Source organism: Oncorhynchus masou, unplaced genomic scaffold, assembly GCF_036934945.1.
Source record: "Oncorhynchus masou masou isolate Uvic2021 unplaced genomic scaffold, UVic_Omas_1.1 unplaced_scaffold_1218, whole genome shotgun sequence".
In the NCBI taxonomy this organism is placed as follows: Eukaryota; Metazoa; Chordata; class Actinopteri; order Salmoniformes; family Salmonidae; genus Oncorhynchus; species Oncorhynchus masou.
The window spans coordinates 139,366-151,875 of record NW_027001976.1 but is presented as its reverse complement, the minus strand read 5'-3'; the positions used below and the strand labels follow the sequence as shown (position 1 = coordinate 151,875).

General features: G+C 46.3%; 1 protein-coding gene across 1 annotated transcript; it reads left to right on the top strand.

Annotated features, from left to right (window-relative positions):
• Nucleotides 1–1,227: 1,227 nt before the first annotated feature.
• LOC135529962 (tripartite motif-containing protein 16-like) lies at nt 1,228–11,185 on the top strand. The gene is made up of 6 exons (XM_064958362.1): nt 1,228–2,097; nt 2,532–2,627; nt 6,407–6,640; nt 10,056–10,215; nt 10,341–10,400; nt 10,632–11,185. The coding sequence occupies exons 1-6, from the start codon at nt 1,501–1,503 to the stop codon at nt 11,138–11,140; spliced, it is 1,656 nt and encodes a 551-aa protein (XP_064814434.1). The 5' UTR covers nt 1,228–1,500; the 3' UTR covers nt 11,141–11,185.
• Nucleotides 11,186–12,510: the final 1,325 nt, after the last annotated feature.

Sequence of the window (12,510 nt, the reverse complement as noted above, 5' to 3'; positions counted from 1 at the left end):
GCCCTGTTGGAGTCAGGAACACAAGCATTGTTAGATATTACTGCACTGTTGGAGCTAGGAACACAAGCATTGTTAGATATTACTGCCCTGTTGGAGCTAGAAACACAAACATTGTTAGATATTACTGCACTGTTGGAGTCAGGAACACAAACATTGTTAGATATTACTGCACTGTTGGAGTCAGGAACACAAGCATTGTTAGATATTACTGCCCTGTTGGAGCTAGGAACACAAGCATTGTTAGATATTACTGCCCTGTTGGAGCTAGGAACACAAGCATTGTTAGATATTACTGCCCTGTTGGAGCTAGAAACACAAACATTGTTAGATATTACTGCCAATTACAATTTTATTGCATTTTTGAATATGTAAGATAATTCTCAATCCTCGTTGTATCTTGTCTAAGAACAGTCCTTATCTGTGGTACTGTATATTAACTATATACCACACCTCCTCAGTCCTTATCTGTGGTACTGTATATTAACTATATACCACACCTCCTCAGTCCTTATCTGTGTTACTGTATATTAACTATATCTGTGGTACTGTATATTAACTATATACACACCTCCTCAGTCCTTATCTGTGGTACTGTATATTAACTATATACCACACCTCCTCAGTCCTTATCTGTGGTACTGTATATTAACTATATACCACACCTCCTCAGTCCTTATCTGTGGTACTGTATATTAACTATATACCACACCTCCTCAGTCCTTATCTGTGGTACTGTATATTAACTATATACCACACCTCCTCAGTCCTTATCTGTGGTACTGTATATTAACTATATACCACACCTCCTCAGTCCTTATCTGTGGTACTGTATATTAACTATATACCACACCTCCTCAGTCCTTATCTGTGGTACTGTATATTAACTATATACCACACCTCCTCAGTCCTTATCTGTGGTACTGTATATTAACTATATACCACACCTCCTCAGTCCTTATCCGTGGTACTGTATATTAACTATATACCACACCTCCTCAGTCCTTATCTGTGGTACTGTATATTAACTATATACCACACCTCCTCAGTCCTTATCTGTGGTACTGTATATTAACTATATACCACACCTCCTCAGTCCTTATCTGTGGTGCTGTATATTAACTATATACCACACCTCCTCAGGCCTTATTGATTAATTACTACACATAGGTGTATTATAAGGCATTATAAAGGTCATTAAAATAATGATACATACGTACTTCATAGAAACTGTTACCCTTCATATATTCTAACAACTCACATTTTAAGATTCATTATGTCATTTGTTCCATGTTAAGGGCTCTAACCTTGGAACAAAACTATTTGTCTCCCTCTTGCTGTTGCATGCAGTTCCTCTCTCTCTTCCTCCATTCCTATAACCCCTCCCTCCTTTCTAACCCCACCCCTCTGGCAGAACCAGGAAGTCCCTCCCCTTCCCACAAACTCTTTTCTGAGGAAACGCAACTGATCTGAGTGTCTGTGTGAGAGTGAACAACCGTCCAAATGGCTCAACAGGGAGTTCTGCTGGACCAGGACCAGTTCTGTTGTTCTGTCTGTCTGGATCTACTGAAGGAGCCGGTCACCATTCCCTGTGGACACAGTTACTGTAGGAGCTGTATTGAGGGCTGCTGGGATCAGGATGTTCTGAAAGGGGTCTATAGCTGTCCTCAGTGCAGAGAGACCTTCACTCCAAGGCCTAATCTGAGGAAAAATAACATGTTGGCTGAGCTGGTGGAGAAACTGAGGAAGACAGGACTCCAGGCTGCTCCCCCTCCTGCTCTGTGCTCTGCTGGACCTGGAGATGTGGCGTGTGATTTCTGCACTGGGACCAGAAAGCAGAAAGCCCTCATGTCCTGTCTGGCATGTCTGGCCTCTTACTGTGAGACTCACCTCCAACCTCACTATGAGTCTCCTGCTTTCAAGAAGCACAAGCTGGTCAAAGCCACCGCACAACTACAGGAGAAGATCTGCTCTCATCATGACAAACTGCTGGAGGTTTACTGTCGTACCGATCAGCAGTGTATCTGTTATCTGTGTACAATGGATGAACATAAAGGCCATGATACAGTGTCAGCTGCAGCAGAGAGGACTGAGAAACAGGTAAGACCAGAACAACTTGTTGGTGGCTGTCTGATAAACTAAGAATTAAAGATACAGTAGGAACTAAATCTGTTTGAATATGAGATCATTATATTATATACAATATGAAATGGATCCACAAATATGAACACAAACCTTGAGTATATAGATATGTCAACCCAGATTCTCCAAATGTATCACCATTTTCTAAAGTCAAACACTATTATCATTCTGAATGGCATTTTATGAGTCCAAAGTTCAGTCTCAACCCCTTGATACATGTAGGCCTACCATAAAAACTATAATCATTCACATAGCAACATAATATAATATTGTAAAGGGACTTCCTCAGGATTGTAGACCTTCCTCTCTATGGGTCCTATGTCACATTACTATACTATTGATCTACTGGACTAATAAAGCTTGATAGCTCATTGAAGAGTGATTCTCCACAGAGGCAGCTGGGGATGAGTCAGCAGAAGGTCCAGCAGAGATTCCAGGAGAGAGAGAAGGAGCTGAAGAAGCTCCAAAAAGCTGTGAAGTCTTTCAAGGTGAGTATTGTTGACCAGAGGAGACACACCATTTCACTTATCTCCTCCAGTCAGAGAGAGAGGGAGAGGGGCCCCTATCCAAGCCCACTGACCCCACTGTTGGGAACAGGCTGTCTGGACCCCTTTCAGAGAATAGACTGGTTCATGTAACCAACTGGGCTGCCTCATCACATAACCATGAGTAACAATGACCGACTCATGTCCCCTATACATTAAAATGGAACTGTCTCTCTCTCAATTGAATTAAATTCATAGGGCTTTATTGGCATGGAAATAATATATGTTTATGTTGCCAAAGCAAGTGAAATAGACAATAAACAAAAGTGAAATAAACAATCAGAAATGAACAGTAAACATTACACTTGGAAGGGATTTGGGGGATGGGGAGGGTCTATTAGAAGTTAGTAGGACTCCTTTATTTTCTCAGAAGAACTTAGTTGGGTAGGAGGATTTAATGGTGTAAACCGTGATTGAACACACTCCAGAACAGTAGGTGGCGCCATGCACCTTTAACGTTGGTTTGAGGATCTCCATTATATCATAGAAGAAGTTGGTCTGTGAGGGTTTTAATGTTGGTTTGTGGACCACACCTCTTAAAGGATAGGGTGCAGCATTTCTACTTTTTGATAAAAAGCGTGCAAAATTTCAACTTCCTGCTACTCATGCCAGGACTATAGTATATGCCTATGATTAGTATGTGTGGATAGAAAACACTCTGAAGTTTCTAAAACTGGTTCAATCATGTCTGTGACTATAACAGAACTTATGTAGCAGGCAAAAGCCCAAGGAAAAACTGTTCAGAAAAACAAAAATCCCTCTGGCAGTTCCCTGAATTGTCTTTGTCAAGGGAAATTAGATAGCGCCCAGTTTACAGTTCCTACAACTTCCACAGGATGTCACCAGTCTTTGGGTTGAAGTTAATCATTGGTGAAACGAAGAAGAGGCAGAGGTGACACTGTGGATTATGTTATGGAAGAGAGAAAACCGTGCATGTATTGTTGACTTGCTGTTATTGAATACAGATCGCCCCGTCAACAATTTGATCGATTATTAACGTTTAAAAATACCTAAAGTTGGATTACAAAAGTAGTTTGAAGTATTTTGGCATAGTTTTAAGCAACTTTTGAAATGTTTTGTCATGACGTTGCGTTTTGGAAAGCTGTTTTTTTTTCTGGATCAAAACGGGCTTTATAAATGGACATTTTGGGTAAACATGGACGGAATTAATCAAAAAAAAGGACCAATTGTGATGTTTATGGGGCATTTTGGAGTGCCAACAAAGAAGCTCGTCAAAGGTAATGCATGTTTTATATTTTATTTCAGCGTTTTGTGTAGCGCCGGCGACTCTAATTCATTTGTTTACATCTCGTTCAGGTGGTTCAGGGGGGTGCATGCTATCAGATAATAGCTTCTCATGCTTTCGCCGAAAAGCATTTTTAAAATCTGACATGTTGGCTGGATTCATAACGAGTGTAGCTTTAATTGAGTACCCTGCATGTGTGATTTAATGAAAGTTTGAGTTTTATCGCGTATTATTTGAATTTGGCGCTATGCATTTCCCCAGGCTATTGGCCACACGAGACGCCTCCATATCCCCAAAATAAGATTTGAGGACCTCCATTATATCATAGAAGAAGAAGTTGGTCTGTGAGGGTTTTGTTGTTCCTGAAGAGGGCTACTATTATTTTTATTTTCAAGTATTTTCAGAATGTATTAAAGCCAAAGCTAAAGCTTCCCTAAACAATTCAATATATCAGTCAATATATTTTCTCTGTGATTTATTTTCTCTCCGTCAACCGTTCCATCACATCTTAACCGTCTTACCGGGCGGGCACTAGGACCCGGGGGAGGCTGCTGCTGCAGAGGCTGCTGCACCGCTCGTGACTGTCAGTCCTCCTTGTAGCTCATTGGTTAAGCTGTGGCTCGAGACTGTTAACAGTTAACGGACAGGAAACGGCTCTGACAGGACACATTCATGTCGAGGCAGTGATGTGAATGTGTGGTAAGTTAGAATAGAGAGAGAGAGTTTTCACTACTATAGACTTTGGTCATAATCAAAGCTTTGTTAACCAATAGGTTTTTATGTGAGGCTGCCTGTAAGTTACAGTGTAACAGACGTTACTAACGGTAACGGTGTCTTTTAAATTCGACATACGTTATGTGGCGATGATATCTAGTTAACGTTGTATTTAATGTAGTGTAATGACCTGACTCGATCATAAAGGAACAATTGTCCAGACAGAGGATTGAGTTACGAATTGACGGTTTATTAGCAACTTTACACAGGCTACTGTTTGGCCTGAGCTCACGCCAAATAAATGAAAGATACCCCACAAGCCAATCGGGACCTTCTCTTGTGAAGCCCAGACGTCAGAGAGAGAACAAAGGCTGAAGCTTAACTTCCAATGCCCCGCCCCCTCCACGCCACTCCGCCAACCACCAGGATGCCCGGCATCAGAACATCCCAGGCATTCCTGTGATTGGCAGATAGCAGGTTGATTGGCATGTCGGACCCCGCGAACACTGGGAACTGGTAAGTACAACACAACCAGCTACTAGCCGAACACATAACACACAGCTGTCTGTGCGGGTCGCTACAGTAGTTTTACTATCTGTGCCAGGCTATAAATGACACAGATAATATCTAGTTAACGTTGTATTTAATGTAGTTTCACTATCTGTGCCAGGCTATAAATGACACAGATAACATCAAGTTAACGTTGTATTTAATGTAGTTTTACTATCTGTGCCAGGCTATAAATGACACAGATAATATCTAGTTAACGATGTATTTAATGTAGTTTCACTATCTGTGCCAGGCTATAAATGACACAGATAATATCTAGTTAACGTTGTATTTAATGTAGTTTCACTATCTGTGCCAGGCTATAAATGACACAGATAATATCTAGTTAACGTTGTATTTAATGTAGTTTTACTATCTGTGCCAGGCTATAAATGACACAGATAATATCTAGTTAACGTTGTATTTAATGTAGTTTCACTATCTGTGCCAGGCTATAAATGACACAGATAATATCTAGTTAACGTTGTATTTAATGTAGTTTTACTATCTGTGCCAGGCTATAAATGACACAGATAATATCTAGTTAACGTTGTATTTAATTGATCACAGCTTTCTGCTTTCCATGTAGAGTTTTTGGTAAAAAACATTACATTTGATTATTTTGTCAGCACAAATTTGGAAAAAATTCTTTGTTTATCTTTGTCAAACAGGCTGGGCGTCCTCCCAAAGATATGCTTAAAGTTCTGAATGATGATATGAGATATATATTATATACCAAGAGGTGTTCTGTACCTGTCTGTCCAGGAGGGAGGAGAGTAGAGCAGGACCAAGAGGTGTCCTGTACCTGTCTGTCCAGGAGGGAGGAGAGTAGAGCAGGACCAAGAGGTGTTCTGTACCTGTCTGTCCAGGAGGGAGGAGAGTAGAGCAGGACCAAGAGGTGTTCTGACAAGGCCTGGTGGACCTGGAGAGCAGAGTTCTGACTGAACCTGTCTATCTCTCTGTCTCTCTCTCTCTGTCTCTCTCTCTCTGTCTCTCTCTCTCTCTGTCTCTCTCTCTCTCTGTCTCTCTCTCTCTCTGTCTCTCTCTCTCTCTGTCTCTCTCTCTCTCTGTCTCTCTCTCTCTCTGTCTCTCTGTCTCTCTCTCTGTCTCTCTCTCTGTCCCTCTCTCTCTCTGTCCCTCTCTCTCTCTGTCCCTCTCTCTCTCTGTCCCTCTCTCTCTCTGTCCCTCTCTCTCTCTGTCTCTCTCTCTCCAGCGCTCTGCACAGTCAGCAGTGGAGGACAGTGATCAGATCTTTACTGAGCTGATCCGCTCCATTGAGAGAAGGAGCTCTGAGGTGAAGGAGCTGATCAGAGCCCGAGAGAAGGCTCAAGTGAGTCAAGCTGAAGGACTCCTGGAGCAACTGAAGCAGGAGATCGCTGAGCTGAGGAAGAGAAGCACTGAGCTGGAGCAGCTCTCACACACAGAGGATCACATCCATTTCCTCCAGGTAACTAAACTGTCTTGTTACATGTGATATGAAATTAACTTCATGGGAAATGTCTCTCTCTCTCTGTCTGTTCCTCTCTCTCTCTCTGTCCGTTCCTCTCTCTCTCTCTGTCCGTCCTCTCTCTCTCTCTGTCCGTCCCTCTCTCTCTCTGTCCGTCCCTCTCTCTCTCTGTCCGTCCCTCTCTCTCTCTGTCTGTCTGTCCCTCTCTCTCTGTCTGTCTGTCCGTCCCTCTCTCTCTCTCTCTGTCCGTCCCCCTCTCTCTCTGTCTGTCCGTCCCTCTCTCTCTCTGTCTGTCCCTCCCTCCCTCTCTCTCTCTGTCTGTCCGTCCCTCTCTCTCTCTCTCTGTCTGTCCGTCCCTCTCTCTCTGTCTGTCTGTCTGTCTGTCCGTCCCTGTCTGTCTGTCTGTCCGTCCCTCTCTGTCTGTCTGTCTGTCCGTCCCTCTCTGTCTGTCTGTCTGTCCGTCCCTCTCTGTCTGTCTGTCTGTCTGTCCGTCCCTCTCTGTCTGTCTGTCCGTCCCTCTCTGTCTGTCTGTCTGTCTGTCCGTCCCTCTGTCTGTCTGTCTGTCCGTCCCTCTCTCTCTCTGTCCGTCTCTCTCTCTGTCCGTCCCTCTCCTCTGTCTCTGTCCGTCCCTCTCCTCTGTCTCTGTCCGTCCCTCTCCTCTGTCTCTGTCCGTCCCTCTCTGTCTGTCTGTCTGTCCCTCTCTGTCTGTCTGTCCGTCCCTCTCTGTCTGTCTGTCTGTCCATCCCTCTCTGTCTGTCTGTCCATCCCTCTCTGTCTGTCTGTCCATCCCTCTCTGTCTGTCTGTCCGTCCCTCTGTCTGTCCGTCCCTCTGTCTGTCCGTCCCTCTGTCTGTCCGTCCCTCTGTCTGTCCGTCCCTCTGTCTGTCCGTCCCTCTGTCTGTCCGTCCCTCTGTCTGTCTGTCCCTCTCTCTGTCCGTCCGTCCGTCCCTCTCTGTCTGTCTGTCTGTCCGTCCCTCTCTGTCTGTCTGTCTGTCCGTCCCTCTCTGTCTGTCTGTCTGTCTGTCCGTCCCTCTCTCTCTCTGTCCGTCTCTCTCTCTGTCCGTCCCTCTCCTCTGTCTCTGTCCGTCCCTCTCCTCTGTCTCTGTCCGTCCCTCTCTGTCTGTCTGTCCGTCCCTCTCTGTCTGTCTGTCTGTCCCTCTCTGTCTGTCTGTCTGTCCCTCTCTGTCTGTCTGTCCGTCCCTCTCTGTCTGTCTGTCCATCCCTCTCTGTCTGTCTGTCTGTCCATCCCTCTCTGTCTGTCTGTCCGTCCCTCTGTCTGTCCGTCCCTCTGTCTGTCCGTCCCTCTGTCTGTCCGTCTCTCTGTCTGTCTGTCCGTCCCTCTGTCTGTCTGTCCCTCTCTCTGTCTGTCTGTCCGTCCCTCTGTCCGTCCGTCCGTCCCTCTCTCTCTGTTCGTCTGTCCGTCCCTCTCTCTCTGTCTGTCTGTCCGTCCCTCTGTCTGTCCGTCCCTCTGTCTGTCCGTCCGTCCCTCTCTGTCTGTCAGTCCGTCCCTCTGTCTGTCCGTCCCTCTGTCCGTCCCTCTGTTGGTCTGTCCGTCCCTCTCTCTCTGTTGGTCTGTCCGTCCCTCTCTCTCTGTCTGCCTGTCCGTCCCTATCTCTCTGTCTGTCTGTCCGTCCCTATCTCTCTGTCTGTCTGTCCGTCCCTATCTCTCTGTCTGTCTGTCCGTCCCTATCTCTCTGTCTGTCTGTCCGTCCCTCTGTCTGTCTGTCTGTCTGTCCGTCCCTCTGTCTGTCTGTCTGTCTGTCCGTCCCCCTCTCTCTCTCTCTGTCCGTCCCCCTCTCTCTCTCTCTGTCCGTCCCCCTCTCTCTCTCTCTCTCTGTCCGTCCCCCTCTCTCTCTCTCTCTCTGTCCGTCCCTCTCTCTCTCTCTCTCTCTGTCCGTCCCTCTCTCTCTCTCTCCCTCTGTCCGTCCCTCTCTCTCTCTCCCTCTGTCCGTCCCTCTCTCTCTCTCCCTCTGTCCGTCTCCTTCTGTCCGTCCCCCTCTCTCTCTCTGTCCGTCCCTCTCTCTCTCTCTCTCTGTCCGTCCCCCTCTCTCTCTCTCTCTCTGTCCGTCCCCCTCTCTCTCTCTCTCTCTGTCCGTCCCCCTCTCTCTCTCTCTCTGTCCTTCCCCCTCTCTCTCTCTCTCTCTGTCCGTCCCCCTCTCTCTCTCTCTCTCTGTCCGTCCCTCTCTCTCTCTGTCCGTCCCTCTCTCTCTCTGTCCCTCTCTCTCTCTCTCTGTCCGTCCCTCTCTCTCTCTGTCCGTCCCTCTCTCTCTCTGTCCGTCCCTCTCTCTCTCTCTCTGTCCGTCCCCCTCTCTCTCTCTCTGTCCGTCCCCCTCTCTCTCTCTCTGTCCGTCCCCCTCTCTCTCTCTCTGTCCGTCCCCCTCTCTCTCTCTCTCTGTCCGTCCCCCTCTCTCTCTCTCTCTCTGTCCGTCCCCCTCTCTCTCTCTCTGTCCGTCCCCCTCTCTCTCTCTCTGTCCGTCCCCTCTCTCTCTCTCTCTGTCCGTCCCCTCTCTCTCTCTCTGTCCGTCCCCCTCTCTCTCTCTCTGTCCGTCCCCCTCTCTCTCTCTCTGTCCGTCCCCCTCTCTCTCTCTCTGTCCGTCCCCCTCTCTCTCTCTCTGTCCGTCCCCTCTCTCTCTCTCTGTCCGTCCCCCTCTCTCTCTCTCTGTCCGTCCCCCTCTCTCTCTCTCTGTCCGTCCCCCTCTCTCTCTCTCTCTCTGTCCGTCCCCCTCTCTCTCTCTCTGTCCGTCCCCCTCTCTCTCTCTCTGTCCGTCCCCCTCTCTCTCTCTCTGTCCGTCCCCCTCTCTCTCTCTCTGTCCGTCCCCCTCTCTCTCTCTGTCCGTCCCCCTCTCTCTCTCTCTGTCCGTCCCCCTCTCTCTCTCTCTGTCCGTCCCCCTCTCTCTCTCTCTGTCCGTCCCCCTCTCTCTCTCTCTGTCCGTCCCCCTCTCTCTCTCTCTGTCCGTCCCTCTCTTTCTCTCTCTCCAGAGTTGTGTCTCTCTCTCTCTCTCCCTCTCTCTCTCTCTCTCTCCCTCTCTCTCTCTCTCTCCAGAGGTATCAGTCTCTCTCTCTCTCTCTCTCTCTCTCTCCAGAGGTATCAGTCTCTCTCTCTCTCTCTCTCTCTCTCTCTCTCTCCAGAGGTATCAGTCTCTCTCTCTCTCTCTCTCTCTCTCTCTCCAGAGGTATCAGTCTCTCTCTCTCTCTCTCTCTCTCTCAGAGGTATCAGTCTCTCTCTCTCTCTCTCTCTCTCCAGAGGTATCAGTCTCTCTCTCTCTCTCTCTCTCTCCAGAGGTATCAGTCTCTCTCTCTCTCTCTCTCTCCAGAGGTATCAGTCTCTCTCTCTCTCTCTCTCTCTCTCTCCAGAGGTATCAGTCTCTCTCTCTCTCTCTCCAGAGGTATCAGTCTCTCTCTCTCTCTCTCTCCAGAGGTATCAGTCTCTCTCCAGTATCAGTGTATCTTCAGACTTACCCAGCATCGTTGTCCGTCCTCTTCAGTCCTTTGGAGATGTGAGTCAGACTGTGTCTGAACTGAGAGAGAAACTAGAAGACTTCCTTAAAGGAGAATGGACCAAGATCTCCACTACAGGTGTGTTGAAAACAATAAGAACATCAACTTTAGACCATTGAAAGTTCCCTACTAGTCATATACATGTGGAATATGGTCTGATGATAACATTCCCTCTCTCTGTCAATGTGTTTGTGTGTCTGTAGTGAATATAGTGGATGTTGTACTGCCTCCAGAGCCCAAGACCAGAGAACAGTTGTTACAATGTGAGTCTCTTTATTGTGAAGTAACTAACAGTCTCTTTTTACTGACACTCCTAACAATCCCTCTAGAAATATATAGCAATAGTAGATCTAATCAAAGACTGGGTCTCTATCTGACTCCTCATATTTCTCTGATTTGATCTCTGCTGTGCTCTAATCAAAGACAGGGGAGATACAGTATCTGACTTAACTTATTGTTCTGACTCCCCTCGTTGGTCTCTGCTCTTCTCCCAGATTCCTGTCAGCTCACACTGGACCCAAACACAGCACACACACGCCTCTCTCTGTCTGAAGGGAACAGAAAGGTGACCAGTACAGACCAAGTCCAACCATATCCTGACCATCCAGACAGATTCACCTACTGGTGGCAGGTTCTGTGTAGAGAGGGTCTGTCTGGACGCTGTTACTGGGAGGTGGAGAGGACTGGTGGTGTTGCTACAGCAGTCTCATATAAAGACATCAGCAGAACAGAGAGAGATGGTAGATTTGGATACAATAACAAGTCCTGGAGTTTAAAGTGCTCTAGTGATGGTTATTGTTTCAGACACAATAATGTTGAGACTAAAGTATCAGGCCCTCAGTCCTCCAGAGTAGGAGTGTACCTGGATCACAAGGCAGGTACTCTGTCCTTCTACAGTGTCTCTGACACAATGACCCTCCTCCACAGAGTCCAGACCACATTCACTCAGCCCCTCTATCCTGGGTTTGGTCTCACTGGTTCTGCTGAGCTGGTTAAACTGTAAACTGATTTGTTATTAATTAAAATTCAATGCAATGTTTTAATCTTGTACATTTCCATGAATCATGATGTCTGGTGTTGATGTATATTGGTTGTCATTCAGAACCATTGATATGTTTTCTCAGTTGGTTCTCTGTCTCTATGTAATTCTCCTCAGTATCATTGATCAGCTTGTTGGCTCGGTCCTAATTGATGTGTTCTCTGTCACCTGGAGCTGCATGGAAAATGGTCCAGGAACTAAAGGACAATTCAGGACTAGTCAGCCCACTACAAGCTGGTATCACTTCCTTTCTACTAAACTATATGGTCTGGTTTCCCAGACACAGATGAATCCTAGTCCTGGACTAAACAGTATGTTCAATGTAGATGTCCAGGAAACCGGCCCTAAATGTGTCATCTTTCATCCTCCCATACTGCTCAGTCCAGCAACATTAAACCTGTCCAGCAGGTGGTGCTGTTGACCAAACAATAAAACCAGCAGATATCTTGACTTGCCACTCAGTATATCAGTAATGTTCAGAATAGTACTTTAATATCATTGGAGATTGATGGTCTTTTTAATCCACTATCCAGAGTCAGGAACAGATGAAGTTAGGTCTGCTACTGTTCAGTGATTTAAATATGATTTATGGTGATGGGAAATAATAAAAAACACTCAACTTCATCTAGTAATAGTATTCCTTTGTTATTTATTCCAAGGTGTGTCTTTAACTTGTAAATGTATTGTGTGGAGGTGAGCTAGTGGTGTGGCTGATAGAATAGAATGAAGAGGGAGGAGGGGAGGAAGAGGGGAGGAGTGAAGGGCTGTTCAAGAAACCAGATGAGGAAGAGGAAGATGTTCAGGGGAATTACTGTCTCTGTTCTAAATGGTTCCCTATTCCCTACGTAGTGCACTACGGTGCTTCTGACCAGGTCTAAAGTAGTGTTCTACGTAGGGAATAGGGTGTAGATTTATTACAATATCATGCTTTAGTGTTTGGCACAAAAATATATAAGATGTATTGATAGTCCATACTGGTCTTAACTATGGTTCTACATACAGTACCTGTATTGATAGTCCATACTGGTCTTTACTATGGTTCTACATACAGTACCTGTATTGATGAGGGCCTCATCATCTGGCAGTAAAACCCTATGGACCTGAAAGGGACTGCAGTGTGCTCCAGTCTCCAGCTGGGGGCAGTAACACCCTATGGACCTGAAAGGGACTGCAGTGTGCTCCAGTCTCCAGCAGGGGGCAGTAAAACCCTATGGACCTGAAAGTGCTGCAGTGTGCTCCAGTAAAAATCAAAGATGAATTAACTCCATTCTGTTGCTAAATGTTTTGCTACAGTTTTCTCTAACGAATAACAAAATACTTTGAGCATTTCCTTG

Excerpts from the sequence above, each read along its gene's own strand:
- LOC135529962 (XM_064958362.1), top strand. The coding sequence starts at position 1,501 with ATGGCTCAACAGGGAGTTCTGCTGGACCAGGACCAGTTCTGTTGTTCT. Across the intron at positions 2,098-2,531 it reads CAGAGAGGACTGAGAAACAG|AGGCAGCTGGGGATGAGTCA; the intron begins GTAAGACCAGAA and ends GATTCTCCACAG. Across the intron at positions 6,641-10,055 it reads ATCACATCCATTTCCTCCAG|AGGTATCAGTCTCTCTCCAG; the intron begins GTAACTAAACTG and ends CTCTCTCTCCAG.